Consider the following 21,100-nt stretch of genomic DNA (forward strand, 5'->3'; position numbering starts at 1 on the left):
AAGTGAAAGTGAGAAACGCTTCTAAAAAGTAGTTTTTTAATAGCTTTTATGATTTACCTTATTGTTTTTAGAATTGTAAAGGTGGCTGAATTTGTGTGAATATTTAGCTTCAAGCTTGTAATTTATTTACTTGGGCAGTTGTATCGGTCTAAATAAAAAAAAAAAGGAAAAAGAAAAAAGGGTGTTTTCCAGTTTATATTACTTTTGCCTCAATCAGGTAGATATTGTCTAGTATGCTGAAGGCTGGTGTGTGGCAGTGTTTTTTTTCCTCTGTTATGAAATACTTGCAGATGTGAGAAGTGATGCAGCACAATGAGGTAGAGAACAAATGCCTTTGGACCCAATCCTAGAACTCATGGGGACATAAAAGGCTCTCAGTCCTTGTACATTTTCATTTTTAAGAGAATATAGACAAGAGAAACCTCTTACCATAGTGGGAGTTAAATTTCAGTATCTTTATATGAATAAAGAAAATTAGCATGAATTTTGGGAGAGTAAATAAGCAAGGAGGATGATTTTGGAACATTTGTTTGACAAATGGGACAAAATAACCATATATTTTCGTTTTGATTTTTTCTTGAATGAAAAGCCAGCAAATACTTTTTTTTTGAAATTATAGTGTTTGGAGTTAATCAGAGAAATAAAGGAGGGGCTGATACTTTTCTTGTTGCTTGCAAATTGTAAATTGCAGTTATTCGCAATCATGCTTATAACTGGCGTGGGTTCATGTGCATAATCAGCTGCTTTTTGAATGCATGTTCTATTGTTCTGTTTTATTTATGGATTCAGTTGTGATGAGAAAGACATTATGGAGTTGTTAGGATGAAGCCTTGGAAATGTCTTTTAGGAGTTTTGAAAGTCAGCGAGTGCCTGGAGTTTGGGGTACAAACCGGGGCTGTGGGTAGTGCTGGATATTTACATGAAAAAGTTGAGGAGTTTTCAGCCTCAAAATGGAAGGTCAAATGCTGCCTTTGGACTTTGCAGTCCATGAACCACAAAAATTCTGTGCTGACACTGGCACACTTTTACTGTCCAGTTGAAATATAGCCAGATCCAAATGTCCTGAGGTCGGGAATCATCCCATCAATTTCAGCATCCGAACCTGTTACCAGTCTGCTTTGACCCACTCCTGGTAGAAGAGGAAGCTGAATTTCTACCTCCAATCTCCTTGCACAAATGATGTGTCAGCAGACTTTTGGTGCTAATTATCAGCACTAACTTTCTGATTGGTGCCAGTTTGCTTATATAATTATTTTTCTTAGTATATCTACATTTATCATCATAGATCCATAGAATATGCTGAGTTGGAAGGGACCCACCAGAATCATCGAGTCCAACTCCTGTCCCTGCACAGGACCATCCCCAAGAGTCACACCATGTGCCTGAGAGTATCACCCAAATGCTTCTTGAACTCTGCCAGCCTCGGTGCTGTGACCACTGCCCTGGGGAGCCTGTTCAGTGCCCAGTCACCATCTCGATGAAGAACCTTTTTCTAATATCCGACCTACACCTCCCCTGAGACAACTTTAGGCCGTTCCCTGGGGTCCTGTCCCCGGTCCCCACAGAGTAGAGATCAGTGCCTGCCCCTCCTCTACCCCTCCTGAGGAAGTTGTAACTGCAATGAGGTCTCCCCTCAGCCTCCTCTATTCCAGCTGAACACACCAAGTGCCCTCAGCTGCTCCTCACACGGCTTCCCCTCAAGGCCCTTCACCATCTTCATAGCGATTCTTTGGATGCTTTCTAATAGCTTTATATCCTCCCAATGTTGTAGCACCCAAAACTGCACCCAGGACTCGAGGTGAGGCCACACCAGCACAGTTATGTGCCAAGACCGTAAGAGGGGATGTTGGACTGCTCAGGGAAGTCTTATCCTGTGTTACAGGTTCCAGTGTCTCACTTGATGAATCCACTTGAGCGAGGCTTTTTGAGCCTTCAGTTTATAAAATCTTAGGTTTTCCCTCTACTTCTGGTCTTTATTTTCTTAAATAGCTTCCTTTTCTGGGAAGGCATCAGTTTTGTGTTTGTAAATATACAGTGATGCAGGACTTCAGTCTTTTTGGGACCACTGACAAAACTGAACATACGTAAGAGTAATTTTCCTCTTTTCTCAGTGACAGATTTTTTTATTTTTCCTATATGCCTTTCAATGAAAGCAATATTTTTGCTGAAAGCAAGAGCCAGGAGATGAACTTAAACAGCACTCAGTTCTTGCTAGATCTCTACAAAGGTAGAATGGGTATTTTTTGTGTGCATAATAATATACACAGAGTGAGCTGACTTTTCAACCTTGTGTGGTAAAGTGCTTTATGCTCAGTCTTCCCACCTAAGAGAATTTCTTTACCTGGATCTTCCCCTGTCCTCCTATCCAGTGGGAATCATTATTTTAAGTCAATTTTGTTAGTTCAGACACCACGTTCCCCAGCAGAGAATAGAAGATATGCATATGGTAGGACAACAGTGGGCCATGTGCAGCTGCAAATATTTTCTAGATAGGGTTAAAATTCAGTACCAGCTCTCTAAAAAATAATTAGTTTTTCAATAGGAAGGAAATAAACTGGTTGGTTAGGTACTATGCAGGGAGCTTTCAATTAAAAGATGTTTAAATATGATTTAACTGTCAAAGAATTGAATTCATGAATTATATTTGCTACAGTTGTTGTTGGGTTTTTTTAATAACACTGTAGAGTTCTCTCTGTGCAGAGCTGTAGGGGATGGATGGTAGCTCCTGACAGATTCAAACACAACTGGCTGAGAACACTGCTGGTGATGGATGAACGATGTCTCTGTTAATGCCCCTGTATACATAAATGATGGGCTTGCTTTATTTATTTATAAGATGTATCCAATTACACATCTTAGAGCAAATGTCCACCATTCAGTAAAGCACACAATATTGGCATTAAAAAGACAATCCCTGAAATCAGTGATCAGTGCATTTTCCTCACTCTCCAGAGAGAGACTGAAATAAGGGGTAAACCTAAAATTCAGCAAATTCAAGTAAGAGCTTTTGGGACCTAATCCTTGTCTGTAAGAAGTGACTGAAACTCAGCCAGGGCTGCTGTTGTCTCTGCCCTGGCCACACGCAGAGCACCAGGTTCATCTAGGATCACTGTTCCATGTGGAGCGGGTCAGAGTCTGTTATCAGACAGTGATGGCTCAGGTTCACTGGGCTGTTACCTCCTGGGATGTGTTTCAGCGAAGCAAGCCATCCTAATTATTTGAAGTGGAGGAGAATGAATGGTTTTGCCCTTCATGTAGCTTCAGCATAGTGGATTTGGGTGTTTTTACTGTGTATCTGTGTGTGTTTGTTGTCATAATTGGATCCAATTTAAAACTTGAGGTGTCTGACCAACATTAGAAACTTCACAGTGTAAATTAGGTTACTTTCTTTTATCAACTATGTTAGCTATATTCTGAAATAATTCTTAGTATTCTGTTACAAAAGAATTTGTCTGGATTAAGGTGAATGTGCAAATAATTAGCATGTTAAACATTTTTAGACTCGAGATCTGGTTTGTCCTCTTGGAAGACACCTAACTCAACTAATAGCAGGGTAAATGCACATTTGTGTGTGGTTTGTATTGAATAGCTAATGCTCTGTAAATTCACGCTTACTTTTCTGATGGTAACTTATCTATATAGAAATAGCTTGAATTACAGTTATGGCATAAATTGATAATGTAGCCAAAACCCCAGTGTTCTGACCTAGCAGGGAATAAGTCTCCCATGCATTCCTTGATTCCAAATGCCAGCGTGTCACCTGTTACAGGGATGTTGGAAGGCACAAATCAGCCGTACCCGCCTTATCAAATACTGTGCCAGTAAAGCACACAGCAGTACATACTGACAGAGCTCCAAAACATTTGGAAAGTTGTGCAGCAGAAGCCCTGAGACAGAGATCTGGAATGCAGATGGAAGTGCAAGAACCTGTTGGGCTATGAGATGCTTGCTGTTCTCACAGGGGTGGTTGCTGTTTGGCTTTGCCACTTTTATGTTGTCCACTGTTCTCTCCTGATGGTGGGAGCCCAGCAGTGGACTAGGCCCCTTTCCAGAGGCACTGGAGAGTAAATGTGCCTTATTCTTTGTTTTTAACTGCTGGAAGTGTAGCCAATATGTTTGTTTCTCATCCTGTCTTGCTGGCTGTCGCTGAAATGTGGTGTTTTCATGTTGGATATGGTAGTTCTGCAAGAATTTATATTCGCAACGAGGTTTAGCAAGACAGAATTGTGACTACCAGGCAAATCATTTAGAGTTTGGTTTGGTTTCTAGGAACAGAGGCTTACTAGTTATTTTTCACTGGTTTCTGTGCTATTATGTTGTTGTGATAATCTTGGCAGGAATCTGTCACTCTGTGTTGGTATAATTGAAACTTGTTTCCCCTGAGGAATCACTCTGCTGTTTGTTTTATTTGTTTACTGACATTGACAGAGATCCTAATGGCTTTTAAAACCCAATTTGTGCATCACTGAATATCCTCCAAAGAGGAAAATAAAATTAAATTTATCAGTAAAATAGGGTCCCCCATGCAATGCTTTGTCTGGGTCTTAGGCTCCACCTGAGCACTCAGATGTGGGTCTGGAAATGGTGTGGTGAGCTGCATCTTCTGATTATTTCTAATTCTGTCTTCAGGGCTTTTGTCATTAAGATACTTGAAAGGATAAATGACAATAAGTTATTTAGGGCATCAGTGTAAGTTGCCCAGCTTTGCCTTGTGAGAAATAAATTATCTTTAACTTTTATTAAAAAGGAAGTTAAGATAACAGAACAATAACCACAGTGAAATTTCCCTTTTGGGAGGGTATACATGATGGTATCACTTATTATTGTAATAAATCAGGGTAATTAAGTGTTTAGATTTTTTTAAATGTATGATATCGAAGTATTTATGCATTTATTTTGTTTTAAGCCTTTGAATAACTTCAGTGAGATCGTTTGGACTACTCATGTTCATTATGCCTTGCTGAATTGTGATTGTGGATAGATGTGTGGCATGTTGCACGCTGTGCTGCAGAGGAACATGCACACAAATAAGTGATGAGGCACAGGACAGACATTCAGGAATGTAGAAGAAAGGGTGGGTTTCTTTAAAGACTAAGGAACGCAGAATAATTTTTTTTTAACACCCTCAAAGCTCTGGTTTCACACTGGAGAAAGATTTAGATATTTTTCTATTTTATTGAAGTGACTTAGACCACCTCTAATTACCTTTTGACACACTTCCTTGTCATTGAAGCGCATAGGGATTGCCCAGGTTTCAGTGAACTCTGATTGTGAACGTCATGAGGAGATAAGTTTGGAAAATACTGCTGATTTTAAAGGTTATCTGTCAGTTTGTATATACACTGCTATGAGCCAAACGAATCTGACCTCAGACAGAGCTGTAATGTAATAACACTCTGCCTTTCTTACTGTGTAACTCCTCTGCAAATCTCCCTGACTCTGGTAGCACCATAATAATAATAGATCTGCAATATTTATGTTGCCTCTTCTAAAGAAGTGCTCTAATGTGCCTTGGACAGGTGGGTAATTAGCGTTATCTCCTTTTTTACAGAGGGTAAATTAGAGGTATAGAGTGAGAACCCTGGCTCCCACCTCTGTGTTCTCATTGCTTGGTTCAGTAGTACAAGTCTTGACCATATGCACTTTCAATCTGACTTGTATTTTTTATTGCATTGCAGTGCCTAGAACTAGGATTTTGGCTACTGGTGGTGCATCCCACAATAAAACAATCTTGCAGGTAAGTAGAAAATTAAATTCTTTGAAGTGAACTTGCAGTTACATCATTTTTATTTTGCTCTACTGAATCCAAATCACTGCAGCTGCGTAGGAAGGTGTGGATAAGGGACTGTGAATCTGCTGCAGGTCTTTGGGGCTTTTCTTCAGGTTTAGTATGGAAACCTTCAGCCCACTGCTAATTTTATACTGAACTTAAAGGTTTTTTCATGTTTGACTAGTTTTTTGAATGTGTATCTGAAGCACTGGTGTTTTTCAGGTCTCATCACTTGCATCAAATAAATCACCAAAGAAATCAAGAAGAAACTCCATATAAAATACCTGAGATTTTTATAGTTTTTGTCATTCAGGTCAAAGTTAGAGCATGGATTGCTCAGAAACCCAACCCCAAAGAAACACCCCCCCCCCCCCACAAACCCCAAATCCCTGCCCTTCTGTTATTTATTAGCATCATGTCATGTACTGGGAGGAGGCTACGCTTCTGTACAGTCTATCCTCTCTCTTCTCACTTTCCTCTTCTGCTGCTGTTGCTGCACATCCAGCCTGGATGAGATCCTTCATCCACCTTCTTGAGAACTGAGCACAATGTGCTCTCTGTTTCTGCCCCCCCTGAGGTTTGGCAAAGCCTTGCTCACAAATGGTGAGAGGTGTCTCACCTGGCTTTTGCTAGCACAGAGCCAGATGTCTAGACTGGGATTCACCTTGCCCAAATCCAGTCATCTGTGATGTGATGGCTGTTTATGATCTGTCAGCCCTGTAATAGTTGGGGGAGATCCCGCCAGTTACAGTGCAAAGGGAACTGGAGGGTGTTTTAACAAGTGTAAATGTGTCTCTCTGGGTGAGCCAAAGAGCTCTCTGGGGTGGATTGTTTTCTGGAGATGCCAATCCCTTTCCATCATCTCCAGAGAGTAGAGGCCAGCCTTAACTGCACTCCATGCTCTTTGACAATTCCAATCACAGGAAAGAAAGGTTCTTTGCTCTACAAAACCTGAGCTGGAATAAATGAAGGTTGAAGAGCAAAAAGCTGTTTCTCCTAAGGCATCTAAACCAGATGTTTGTATAAACGTTGGTTGTACAGCTGATTGGGGAACAGCAACTTTGGCATGTTTTGCCTGCAGATGTCACTTTGCTTCATCTGCTTTGGTTATTTTGCCTAGTAACTTGACATTGGAAAAATTAACTGATAGGTTAATTGCTTAAAACATTGGTCCTTACAGGGGTAATTCTGCTAAGAATACGTCAGGAAAGAGATTGGATTCATAGACGAGTTTGTTTTTAAAGCCTTATTTCTATGTTAGGTGCCAGGAATGAAGGCAGAGAATTGAATGCTCTTATAACATGTAATTTGGCAGCATACAGAGCTGAAAAATCATGGGGATGGGAGAGTGGTGGCTGGGGTGCTTGCTTTTCACGTATAACAATTCCACTGGTTTTAAAACTCATTAGAAGTGTCTTAAAATAATATGATCAATACAGTGTCATTCACTTAATTCAATCACTGTTTAATTGGATCTTTCTTTTTAATTTAATCAAAACCTCAGAAACCATATCAGTTGCATGAAGAATAACAGCTTCCACCCTTATCATGGTCAATTTTGGATAATTTGTTCCAGGGCTACAAAAGACTATCATTTAATTAATCAATGTTCAGTAACTCCTATATTTTACACTGCAAAGGAGGCAACATAGGAAAATCTATTAAAAAAATTTAGTAGGGCAGCTTTCTCCATAGTTCTGGGAAGCTTTTTGTAATGTATGTGGTGCTTGATTAATGACCACATGAAACACAATGAAATATTTTAAACAGTAAAACCTCTAACTGTTTCTTTTAAAATTATTCATGAGAAATACCACAGTTTCAAATGACTTACCAAACATATGAACTTTGAGTAATTTTAATTTTATGATCACGTGGAACAAAAATTAGTTGTTATTTGTAGCATTACAGCACTTATTAGCATTCAGTGCAGAACAGAGCTGCATTGTATGAGGCTCTGCAGAGATGCAAAAAAAGAAAATCCTTATTGTCCAAAGTATTGCACAATTCAAGCTTAAGACAAGACATACCTATTAGAGATGAGATGAAGAAGCAGACGGGGAATGTGTTGAAACAACATCATAGTATTGGCTGACAGGACAGGGAGCAGAACTAGTGCTCTGTGACCTTATAATTTCCAGAGGGCTTTTTAATAGATATCACGATTAATTTTTCATATTTCCTCTAGCAATGAAGCTCATGTGTTGCTCAGTGCTTGCTTGCAAGTGAAGATAGGCAATACTGACTTGGCTATCTTAACAGAAGAGAACATTTTAAGTGTATAAACTCAGGCTGTCCTTGGATTCTAGTTAGCAATCAGCCACTTTTTTTTAAAATTATGACAATCAGTGATTTTCAAAGGTTTTGATTAGCAGATTCTCCACAAACCTTCAGAAAAAGAAGAAAAATCCTTTAGAAATGTCATATACAATGTTTTTCTGTAGCTGATGTGGATTGGATTTCTTAGTCATCTTTTATGAAGCCCTGGGACCTGTCAATCAGTAGGGTTGTAAATTCCAGGATCAGGGTTGTCTTGCACTAATCCAAGTGGTTTGGATTCCTGGACATTCTGGCCTTATTTTCGACTCGATTGCATGGCTGTAAGTTGAGTGTGATGCTTTTCCCTTTGGCAAAAGTAATAAAGCCAGCATAAGTTATATCAGAATTGTTGCCTGTGTTTTGTGATGCTCAGCCTGAGAGGCACCTGCAGCCCGAGAAGTGATGAGGCCAAAATGGAAAGCATTTGTTGACAATGTTTTCGGAAAGGAGTTATTGCACCTTTCATGTCCCTCTCCAAACATGTCTTAATTTTTCCCCTTCTGTATTGTTTTCCTAAACCTACACTGTAGGAAAGAGCACATGTTCTCCGTGGATGTGAGATACCTGGTGTTGATTTCAATGCAGAATGATGTGTGGTCGAATAACTTTATTGTCTGTTGGATACAAAAACAAATTCTTTGCCTGTAAAATTTTATTTGTATTGCTCAAGCCAAGTTAAGAAGTGTCTCAATATATCTTCATAGCTAAGGTTGCCTTAAATACAGGAAAACTCTTGGTAAATGTAGAGACTGTGTAACCAGCTCCTGTATCATTCTTCCTGCTAATCCTAATATGATGGGAATGGTGGAGATGAAGAAGACAAGCTTAGTAGGCCTTCATATTGCTGGAGCTTTATTTGTGTCCAAGTTTAGAACTGAGGAGCCATAACTGGTTCTTCTCTCCTTCCTGCTGGCTTGAATCAACCATGAATGCAATGGAAAAAACCAATCTCCAGTTGTGGGTTCCTGAGCAGGTCTCCTTGCCCTGATGTAAACCTTTGGCATGGGCTGATTGTGCAGGCTTTCGAGGGAGATGGTGCATGCACCCAGGCCCCTCTGCTCTTGTAATCAAGAGATCTGGAGAGAAATGAGAATTTACGTCCTGGCTGCAGTTACTTCTCCAGCTCAGAACTGCCAATACCCTGTTGTGTGACAAGTTCAGTGCTCGTTGTTGCCTGCGGTGCTTCTTTCCATGGGTTCCCGTGTGCTTGGCTGGGAGGGGATGAAAGTTGCTTGTTTTCCCAGGCAGGGACAGGGGTTTGCTTATCCCTTGTCTTCTATGGACAATGCTTTGATACTTCTCAGGTGCTGTCAGATGTGTTCAACGCGCCGGTGTACACCATTGATACCGCCAACTCCGCTTGCTTGGGAAGTGCTTACAGAGCAATTCACGGTAAGGCTGCAAGGGGATACTTGTGAGCAGTCAGGGAATTTAATTTCAGTTGGCTAATGCTTGAGATTAACGTTACTGAAAATGAGGGGAGAATAAATCTGTGTGCTTCTGGCTGGGAGGTCACTCCGGTCAAAGAGGGGTTTTTGCCCTTAATACACTTGGATTAGGCCCAAGAATAATGTTTACATTATAATTACAAGTCTCATGGCTGCTTGTCAACCAAGGGATAGGGTGTGGAAAGTGTTGATCCTGTCCAGGGAAAGTTTAGGATCTTAATATGTTGAGTTGCACACCCATGGAAGAATACAACCAACTGAAGGTGCTGGTGTAACCTGCTGCCCCAGTTTGTGGACTGGACTGTAAACTGGATTTCTGAAATGCTCAATCCAAACCAAAGGTAGATCCTAGGAAGGAAGATCAGTGAGGGCAGGGACAACAGAACCTGTAATACTGCTGGCCAAGAGATGCTATTAAACCTATATTTATCTTCCAGCTTTTAAACGTCAGGTTGAAGGATATGGAAGGTGTCCTGGGCTCCATGCACTTTCTTTTGTAGGAGAATAAATCCTGGAATACTCTTAGGTTGACCATTTTGCTTGCTGTACTGCATCAATCACTGTAATGCAACAGTCCAAACCCCAGATTTACACTGTTAATTAACTTATATCTCTTAATGCATGCAGCTTTGTGTTAAGGGTGAGCCATCAGCTATTTAAGACTTGAATCCCAGGCATGAAATTTTATTTGCGTATTTTAAAACAGTTTATAATATCTTACAGCTAAACAATTTGAGGACTGTGTATAAAATTCTGAAGTCCTTATTTAGGTCAACTTTCGTTAGCCTCAGTTTTTCTAACTAGAAGCTTTAGGATTTGGTCCTTAAAACATGGGTAATTTCTCTACAAGTTCATGTACGATCATGGGATTGCAACAAGTCTGGAAAAGATAACATCAGCCATCAGAAGAAATCAGCCAAGTTTTAATTTTAGTAGCAAATTCTGCTGTCACATTATAGCATCTGAAGACTACACACTCTCTTGCATTTGAAAACAGCACAGAAAATTGCACAGCCAAAAATTCAGTTGGTGTGTTTAATGCACACAGCATGCCCTCCTTTTTATTTCCAGAAAAAACACAAGGGTTCTGTCAGGTAGAGTACCCATTTCAGGACAGTGGAAACAGCACTCTTCAATTATCAGTACATTTGAAGCCACAATGGGACCATTTTTGCACCTTGGGGGTCCAGTTTCCAAACTGTTTTTCCCTGAACTCAACTTTGCCCTACTGCCTCAGAAGCCACCAGAATCTTCCCAGCATCTAATGCTGCAGGCAAATTCCTTGTCTGTGGGTGCATGTGAAATAAGGAGCCATCATTAAAGTTTGTTCAGATATTTTGTATGTATGGAAGCTGTGTATTCCCTCTGCCAGTCTGGCATGTGAAATGTGGAGGCTTGGCTGACAGAGCCTTTGAGTGAAGATTTGGGATGCCATGCTGAATGAGGGACTCAGGTCCTCTGCCAGCCAAGCCCCAGGGGCTTGCTGTGTGTGTTTCTAAATGGCATTTTTGACTGATGCTTTCAGCTGACTCACTCTTGGCAAGGCAAAGAAATTGAGGAAAAGTGAAGACTTGCTAATATAAATGAAATACTGATGGCAAGGGCTCTTTAATAATATTGCAATGTACATCTGTAAGTGGGGTGTTTCACAGTTAGCCTGGTGTTCTTAGCAGGTGTACAAGAAGCTCCTGAAATGCTCTGATTCACTTGCAATGCAGAATGCTGTAGTAGCAGAACTCCCCTATTATTCTACTTCCTTATATAAAAATATATTTAATAATTTGTAGCATATTTTCTTGAAAGCATTTTAACTTCTCTTCCTTTTTATGTTTAGTCACATTTTGTCCTTGAATCCTTTGCTTCCACATATTTTCACTGCTGTTTACTGTATTGTTTTAGCCATAAATATTTACTGATATTGTTGAGCAGCGTTTCTGCTGCTTACCTATTCCCCAGGGTACAAATTAAGTGATTGGCAAAAACTCAATCACAGAGTCCCCCCTTCCCAGGCTAGTGCACAGGAATGTAAGATCTTCTGCCATTTATCCTTCAATCCTGAATGCTGACCTGACCAGGGAAGATCGATATAATGTATTAATTTGCCAGGGAGTCAAGGCACATCCCTCATCATGTTTTTTTTTGGTTTTTTTTTTTTTTTTTGCATTGATCAGGATTGTGATTCTCATTGCAGGACTTGTAGCTGAGAGGAATGTGTCCTTGGCTGATGTCGTGAAATCAGCACCAGAGCCCAGACTGGCTGTTACACCCACAGCTGGGGCTGAGGAGGTGAGCAAGCTGGGGAATACCATTTTTCTTTTCATTTCCTGTCTGCTTAAAAATGTAGTGGTTTACTAATTCTTCTAGTAAAATAGATCATTTAAAAAAAAAAATTAGGTTACACAATTCCTATGCCTTGTTGTAAAGACAGATTTGATTTTGGGAGATCTCTAGTGTTGTAGTGGTGCAATAATCTGATCCCCTCCATCTCGGTCTGTGAGAGTGAATTTCCCTAACAGGGTGTGATCAAAGAGCAAAATCTGTTCCTTAAAGGACAGAAAAAGTTATAAAGTAGGTTGAATTTGGATACAGGTCAACTGATTTAGTTACAGGTAGTAACTGATATTGACAAAACAATCTTGTTTGCAGCAAGCAGCACGGAAAAAGGGGTGGTGATGGTGCTTTCTGGCCTCTTGGGAAACATCTCCAAAGATCCTTCCTGTCTGATCACAAACAGTGGGCAGTAGTTGTATATATTCGCTTGTAGCTCCCACTTGGAAAACGTGCCAGCTGGGAGGATTCAGTAGGCACAGTGCCCATCCTGTGAATTTCAGCACATCTAATGGTGAGGCTTGTGTTTTAAGGCCCAGCAGATAAAGCAAAAGAGATAGTCATTGTTGTTATCTATGTGATTCCAGCCCTTGTAAAACCAAGGAAGGAATCATTGTCTCAGGCTCTCCAGTGCAACCCTGCACCTCTCACTATCAGGTGCCAAAGGCTTTAGTTTACAACAGCTTTTGAAATACAATGTGCAATAATAAAGAAACAATACAAATAGACCAAGATTCCTAGAGAACACAAGTTTAAATAACAAAGGTGAATCTAACTGTCTTCAGCTGTGCAAAAACTTCGTTTGCATCAACACAGCCTTGCACACTCTACCGTTTATGAGATTTGGATGTGTCCTAACTACAGGCAACAAGGTTTTAAAGCTTTTATTTAAACTGAGAAATTAATGATCTGCCAAAACTACTAACTCCCAGCTACATGTGTAGTGGAGCACCAGATATCATCATGAGTAATAATAGAAATGATCATGCTGCATTGTGCCTGCCAGCATATTATTTAATTATTAACTGAGATGGAGGAGCTCGGTAATCGAATAGAAGTCCCCTTCAGAAATATTAAGACATTGAATAATTTAAACTTGATTGATCTGATCTCATTTACTCAACCTTCCCCCCTCATTTTAAAAGATAAAATAATTAACAGCGATGGCCTGTGCTGTGTGTGTTGCAGCTGAAGCTCTCTGCAGGGAACACACTTCAGGAGCAGATCCCTGGTGTTTGATTCAACCTCACATTGCTGACCTGTTCCCCCCCAAAATGCTGTGTGATGAAAAGCTGCCAGGCTGGCTTGGGAAGAGGTGGGGAGTGCTCAGAGACCAGCTTTTGACCTCCTGGTGCTGCTTCAGCTATAAAACTCAAGGGCAGGGAATACAGCTGTCACTCACAGGGGCCTTGCAAACACCTTGCACCCCTGCAGGGACCAAGCAAACCTGACCAGAAAGATCACTGGGGAATTCACCTACCTGTTTCTGTTTTACTGTCTGCATAAAATGGCCTGGAAGCTAAAAGAGTTAATTATCTCCCTCTCTGTACTTTTCTTCTCCTTTTCCACATGGTTAGACCTGGCTCTCACAGCACGTTTTATTATTGGTTTTAAATGACGTACAGCAGTGAATTATTGCCCCAGTATATAGGAGTGAATGATAGGGAAGTTTGTGGCCAAACAGCATGTGAAGGAATAACCATTCCTGCTCCTTAGCTTAGTTTTCCAGCTTCATTCCATTAAAAACAGCTTCTTGCAATTACGTATTCCACACAATTTCTTTTTCCCTCCTGTCTTATAATTTTGCAGTTGATGGTGGATTCCCTGGCTAGTTTCATGGCTGTGAAGCTGCAGAAAGCCAGAGGGCCTGTCTGTAATACAGTGTGTTAGCATGAACAGTGCAGTAAAAATTCATAATGCAATGAGTCAGTCTGATTCTGTTTTTTTTACAGAGCTGCATCTCCCTGTCCATCCAATTTCATTCTGTTGAGGTTAGAGCCTTTCACTTAAACGATGGTTCTTTTTATAAACTTCAAAGTCATCCTGAGGATAAGTTCTGTCTTGCTGAGGAGCTCTTCTGAAAGAGTCTGGCTCACCAATGTGAAATTCCCTCAACCACTTCTATACATTTTTTGGATGGCTACAGCTAGATCTTGGCAGGGTGGAGAAAAAACAGGTCATAACACAGCAATCTGCTCTGGCTTCATCCTTTCTTCCTGGTATAGGTTGGAGACAACCTGTGTTAGATCATCGAAGAGAGGAAAACCTCCCATAGATGGAGGTCAAATGCGACAGTCTGATGTAGCTTCTTCTTCATTGCCAAGGCTTATTCACACAGTAGGGGTTTCCAGGAACCAAAAATGCAAAAAAGTGTTTCTTTGATTGCTGAGGGATCATTTGTGATAATGAATGTGATTTTAAAAAGTAAGGGCAGGGCACACAAAGCAGCTCTTCTGGTTCAATTAAACTGATGGGCAGGTAAAATAGAATAAAGCCACAAGATGGAGAACAGAGAGCTTGTGATGGGAGATGAATTAGTAGTTAGTGGAAACTGAAGTCTCAAAAGTTCCAACTTGTCTGGCAAAAGTGTGACTTTGTCCTGTAGCAGACCGTCATGCCTTGAAGAGACCATTTCAAAGAGGATAAATCCCTCTCTGTGGCTATGATCCCACTTCTCTTAGCTGAACCTTATTTCCCAGTATTTTTGGGTTAAACTTGATCTTGTTTCTAATTCTGTCAATACCCAAGTGGGTCATAAGGTGTTCTGGGAATAACCACTGTGGTGATAGTCCTTGGTCACTTACTCAGCCAAGGCAACTCAAGTCATCTGTGGGTTAACCCAATGAATCCTTCTTCCCCGTTTTCAGAATTGCAAAAATTAGAGTAATCTCACCTCTTTGGAGCCTCCACTCTTCCCTAATGAGAAAGATTAATCAGAACCACTAAGCATGACAAAAATAACCAGGAGATTCTAGAGCAATAAAGATATGACAACAGACAGAAAGGATCTATTATTCCAGCGTTAGAATTCAGATCTATTTTAGTAATCTATTAAAACAGAGATGGTCGGCTAGTTGGTTAATTAAGGAAAAAAAAAAAAGCCATGAGAGGGAACATGATTATCTAGGAGTTGGTCACTTGTGTTTATACAAACTGTGTGCCTTGATGTAGTGTCAGATTGGCTGTGATATTGTCCTGTGGGGTTTTGCAAGGGAGAAGGCACAGTGCAGTTCACTGCCTCTGGATGTGTGATTTTTGATTGCATTATTGACTCTGCTGAGATGTATTAATCCTGAAAAAATTCAAGAAGGGAAAATGTAAACCTAACAGGTTTGCTTGACTTCGGTGAAATGCCTTGTAAGTAGGTGGATTTATAGAAGTGATCCTATCACCCAGGAAGGTTATAATGACCTATTTATTGATTTAAAATAATCAGGTTTTCTTGAGTTAGATTTTTGGGGTAGGGGTGGGAGTGGATTTTCTAGATTTTCTTCAGGTTGGTAATTTAGTTCAAAGTAGGTAATAATAATACAGTCTCAAAAATATAATAGGTATTGATGGGAGTTTGATTAAGGTGATTTATGTAGCCAATAATTTTTTTTTACCTATTAAACTGATTAAGATAGGCTTGAAGAATGGATATCTGAAGTAAACAAAGTAGCTGTTTGAGGTGTGGTTCCTTGGAGAAGTCTTCAGAGTATTTCAGAACACTGTTGAATTCTTTCTGCTTTATGAATATTCTTTCTGTGTTAAGAAAGGTGAACAACTGCTATGATTTGAAAAGTAAAACGACTCATTTTTTAAGCAAATCTCTGAGTAATTTGAGTTTGGTTAAAAAAAAGGAACCTATCAAAAGCAGTAAATGTCTGTGAGAGACTGATTAATTTTAATCTATTCAGGGTAGATGAAATGTAGCTGGGTAGATTAAAATTAGATAATCATCAGCATCATCTTTGTAATTTGTAAATTTTGAATTTCCCAATGATTGGCTAACGGAGTATTGCAGGATACAGGAGGATCTATGTGAATTGTAACTTGTATTAATAATTTGTAGCTGGTTTTGCTCTTAGAGGGTGTCAGGGACAATGTAAACAGTAAAAGCCCTGTTGAGTACATAGGTTGGTTCTGAGATATAGTATGAGAATGACATATTTGGTTTGGACTAGAGAGCAAGGTAACGTAGTATGAATGCATTTTTCAGAGAGGGCAGGTTAAGTTATTCTCTGTTATAATGCATTATTTATCATTAGCATTTTCTTTACTTATTTGTGGGACTGTCAGAGGGTGACCAAATTGTCCCAGGAGAGAAGTTTAGGGTTTGTAAACAAGGCAATAAGAGTACTGCTGATGTTGTGGGGTAGGCTATAGAGATAAGCCAGAGAAAGGGCTGTACTATAGCAAGGACAATTAAATTATGGACAATAATAAGGTTCATGTTGTGATACATGTAATTACTTCTGTTAAATATCATGGTTTGATGGATTAGGTTTCAGGCTATGATAGAGAAGGAACTTATGTTCTTGCGTTTTTATGCATCATTGAGAGTCTTTTATTCCCTTAGGACCTCAATTATAAAAATACATCTATATAATTGCCTCAGGAAAAAGACTCCTGGAATTGGACAGGAGGAGTTGCCCAAGGTTCTGTTGAGTCACTTCAGTTGTGACAGATGTGGAAAAGCGTCTTTCACAGATACCACTGTGTGCACACTCAGGATATGTTCTTGGCTGGTGCCTTTTGGCTCTTCCCCTCTGTGCTTTCATGGGACCTGCACTGCTTTGGCCACAAACTGCAGCTGGTGTGAAAAGCTCGTAGTACTGCTCCCCTTATCATCCATGATGGACTGGTGGTATTACAGGCAAATTCCCTGAAGAGGAGGAATTTAAGACGTTTCTTATCTCTCTGAGCTTTTTACCCCAATGAACAGGAATAGAGTACAAGAAATATTCTTGAGTTTTTGTTTGCATTTTTTTTCTGATGGCCCATAATGCAGCATTCATTTACTGTAATGGCTGAGAAGCTTATTGCAAATGCTTGAATTGTCTCAATTAGCAAGCTAAGTGCTTAAGTCCAGTAAACAGGAAAAGAAACTGCATCACTAAATGTGGTTGTTCATTTATTTTGACACATTTTAATCTAGAGTGATATATTAACCATAGTACTTCCCAGCCTTCTGCTAAATGCGCTGTGTGTATTTTGTAAAAATTACTGATGGATAAATAATATGGAGCCTGCTTTCTCAGTGCTTGAGCTCACTTACCAATGCAGCTCTGTTGTGCTGAATCTTTGCTGAGAAATGTGTAGGGTTTATCAAATTTACAGAATAGCAAAGTAAGAAATAGCCATCTTCATTATAGATGCTTCAGTGAACAGAGGAACTGGTTTTGTTTGACATACTGATACTCCCACTATAGCCATAGTTGCCTGCTCAATGTTTTGTTTACTCTGATGTGCATATTTAGCAGGAATGGGAGCAATAATATTCTTTGGGAACCTGAAAAGAATAAATATATATACTTCTATGAGCCCTCAAGGCCCTCATATAGTTAGTTAAAAATACCATGCTGAGTAATGTGACATTTCATGGTGTATTTTATTTTCTTACCCCATAAATCTGCATAAATCTCCATGGATCTTGGTATCACTGTCCTGTGGAGAAGAGGAGTTGGAGGCACACAGATGTTAAATGCCTGGCCCAGGGTCACCAACTGAATCTGTTGCAGAGGCAGGAGTTTCTCTGTTTTAATCAGTGAAAGACACTCTGTGACTCAGCCACTGTGAAGTGGGTTTAAAAACCATTCTGGTGATGCCTTGGCTAACAGACAGTGTCTCTTTCCACTTGCTGTAGGTGCTCTTTCTCTTCTTCCCCTTCATATACTTAATCTGTTGTAGAAATGTAATTCAACATCTATAACATCAGGTTTGTAAAAGGGATGAATTGATCTTCTTCTGCACAATGTGTCCTTTAAGTCACACTCACTGGCCATCGTGGAAGGTGGAAGTGGGAATGAAGAGATAAATTCAGGTTTCACTGGTCAGGCTGAAACTATCACTCAGGAAGAGGCAAACACAGAAACTGATATTTTGCCATCAGTTGACTGACAAAACAAAAAGACACTGTTTTTTTATTTGCTGGATGAGGAAACTGTGTGACGGGTTTTTTTTTTTAATCTGGTAAAACATGACTGTTACAGACACTGAAGCTACTGCAGGACTGTACATAGAACTGCACAAGAACAATCCTGTCTCTTACTACGTCCTCATAGTTTATGCCTGAAACATTTTCCTCCTGAATTTTTCATGCATGTACATACACAGTTGTTGGCTGTCCCGAAAAGGATGAAATGCATTTAAATGCTAGATCTCTCTTACTGATGAAAGCAGTAATTCACTTTACTGGGTATGATTCATTGTGGCTCTATAACCCCTCTGAACCTGGAGCCAGGAGCGAGGCTGCCCTGATTATGAATAACATCAGTGCAGAGGGCTTGTAGACCAGACTGGCGGCCCCTAGGATTCACTGTGGCAGGGATAGGACCTTATGGCATCCTGCTAAGGACTGATTGAGCCTGTACCAGACTCTGCACTGGCTCCTGGCAGTCTCTTTGTGCTTCAGCCAGCAAATGAGTGAAGCTGTTCTGATATGACTTGTCAAACTACTGATTTTATGAGATGTACAATTAAAACCAGAGAGAGGAGAGAAGGAAAAAGGTGCATCTCCAAGATCTAGATGACGTACAGGTTTTGGTTGGAGCCAGTAGAAGGGATTTATTCAAGGTTTCTGCTGTGTCATGGGTCTCTCCTATATCCAAAAGCATAGGGCGTGTTTTAGTTTGGAGTTTTGAATACATTTAAGTCTTGATTCTTCTTTTTATGGTTGTAACAATTCTGGATCTAAAAATTCCTGGAGAATTCTTTCTAGGGAAACGCAAAAAAGGATCCTCAGATACTTGGTGTAGTTTTGTATAGAAGCTGGGTCTCCATTTGTCCCCCTGGGCCTGCAATCAGGGAGCGAGGAACCTGGCCCAGGAGCAGAGTGTGGATGGGAAAAGCTGTGGCTGTGAAAAACGTGAAGGAGAGAAGCAGCCCAAACAGGTACAGGAGTATGATAGGGGTGGGAGAGGGAGTGTGAAGTGCAGAGTGTATTTTAGAAGGCCCTGGTCAGCACATTGGCTGAGGAGGACCTGTCTGATGGTGGAATTTGGCTGTGCTGGAGGGCAGCAGTGTGTGATTAGCGAGGCAGAGGAGGAGGGGACAGAGGCAGTGATCCATCTTGGGGCAGTGGAGGGAGGCAAGGACAGGAGTTCTGCCTGGGTGATCAGGACAGCTATTACTGAGGGGGGGGGGGGGCATGTCACACTGGGAGAGGTGACTTTAGCTGAGCTGCTTCTGCTGGAAGTGACTTCTGCTTATAGCAAGAACACAGCCACAATAAGAACAACCTGTGCGTGTCTTAAAATTAAGCCGTAAAGGTGATGGTAAAAAGGACTGTGACATTTAAAGAAGAAAAACTCTGCAGCATTTTCTTCAGCAGATTGGGGGAAAAACAGTCCAAACCTTCAGGTACCTGCAAAGATGCTGTGTTTTTCAGGTCTGAAGACTTTTTTTTAACTGCAGTGAGATTTAAAAATCTAATTTTTCAACCAAGACATATTTATTTCTTTTTTCCTTTTTAGCTCTATCGTCCTCTTCTGAAAAGATATGCTGAGCTTGAACAGAAGGTTATCTACAACCCAACCTCTTGTCTTGCGAAATAGAAGCGAACAAAATTTATGTCGGCTGAGTGGACTCCCAAGGAGAAGATCAGGAAAGATTTGCTCAGGATTTACTGGAGTTGTTTAAATCATTTCATTCGTCTTTGTGGACAAATAATTTCTAAATGTCTGTGTTTGAGTGTGTTGGTGGGGGAAAAAATTACATTGTGATTGAAAACCTGATTAAAAAAGCATCATGTTGCTCTGTGTGTTTGTGGCTTCAATTTTTCTTAGGTACTTTTCAGTACCTAAGAGCTGGATGACAAAGCCAATTCAAGTCCCTTGTATAAATGAGTCACTCTACCCATCTCTGTCAGCTTTGATTCCATGTGTTTGGCATGCCAGCCTCTGCATACCTGTCTAGCACAGTATCTTAATTCTGCAACTTCTCCTGCTTAAATCTTTTGAGATGAACTTTCTGTTCATCTCTAACTTGTCTTTTTTTAATATGTGAAGAAGGCTGATTAAAGTCTTTAAAGACTCCCTGGGATCCTCTGAGAAGAGAAATTCTTGTTACATGGCACTATGGAGTATCTGCTGTGATTTGGTTGATATGGTTGGGTTTTATAGATTGTGGCAAGCACAGTGTTTTACTTGAAATCAGTTCTGTAAATAAAGAAAACAAGGAAACAAACATGGGAGTTTTCACACATCTCCTTTCTGCTTCAAAAAGCAGAGTCAGATCATCTGCACATCAGCATGGGGTTATTCTGTTTTCCTTTCCTCTTCCAGGTGTCATGGCTGCAGAATTCTGTTTGTTGTGCTCTGCTCCCAACAGGGCAACAAGGTCACTTTTTTCCTTACACTGCCAGTAACCAATTTCTTTCTTGGAGTTCTCAAGCAGAAAAGGTGACTGTCTTGCTCTGTTGCTATTCTTTCACTTCAAATGTGTTAGTCTAGATTAAGGAGCCTCTGCCTGAGAAAATCTTAGGAGAGAATACAAGCCAGGAGATCTTTTCTGCAAAGATGTGTGGAAGTTGCAGAATTTGAATGAACATCCTAAATCACCCTGTGCAAGTGGGAATACTTTACTGCACAATTCTGTGGTGCTGATATCTTTCCCTTAGGATAAAATTTCTTCTGGGAATAAAGCAGATTGTTTAATGAAAGTGACTGAAGCCCTTCTTCACTTCTTGCAGAGGTTGTAATGAGCCTAGGGAATAAGCCAGGAATTGTAGGGAGTAGAGGATCTCTTTATTGAGTGGGAGCTGGATTATGTCCCTGCTGGAGCTGGGTGACTGATTAATATTCCTCACATTACAGCAGCACATGGAGCACTCTCCCCGTCCCTGCCGCGTCTCTGCAGTGAGAGTGGGAACCCCGTGCCATAACTCACCTCTGGAGTGGTTGGGGAATGGACACATTCCTCCTTTGCTCTCCCTTTTATATTCAAGTGCTTGGTTTGTGAGTACGAACAGTACCTTTTTTTGTTCACAACTGAGTAATGACAACTTCTCTCAATATTAGCATGATTACTCAGG

General features: G+C 40.4%; 1 protein-coding gene across 3 annotated transcripts in view; it reads left to right on the forward strand.

Moving 5' to 3' along the window:
- Positions 1-19,820, forward strand: part of XYLB (xylulokinase) — an 89,166-nt gene extending 69,346 nt beyond the window's left edge. For 2 of the 3 annotated variants that reach the window (XM_032681947.1, XM_032681928.1), the window contains exons 16-19: positions 5,679-5,737; positions 9,394-9,481; positions 11,729-11,823; positions 19,542-19,820. In XM_032681947.1, coding sequence (XP_032537838.1) covers positions 5,679-5,737; positions 9,394-9,481; positions 11,729-11,823; positions 19,542-19,622 — 323 coding nt within the window. In that variant the 3' untranslated portion in view covers positions 19,623-19,820. Of the gene's footprint in view, positions 1-5,678; positions 5,738-9,393; positions 9,482-11,728; positions 11,824-12,301; positions 12,380-19,541 lie in introns of all 3 variants that reach the window. The other variant, XM_032681937.1, reaches the window with a different exon arrangement.
- The last annotated feature ends 1,280 nt before the right edge of the window (positions 19,821-21,100 follow it).

Source organism: Chiroxiphia lanceolata, chromosome 1, assembly GCF_009829145.1.
Source record: "Chiroxiphia lanceolata isolate bChiLan1 chromosome 1, bChiLan1.pri, whole genome shotgun sequence".
In the NCBI taxonomy this organism is placed as follows: domain Eukaryota; kingdom Metazoa; phylum Chordata; class Aves; order Passeriformes; family Pipridae; genus Chiroxiphia; species Chiroxiphia lanceolata.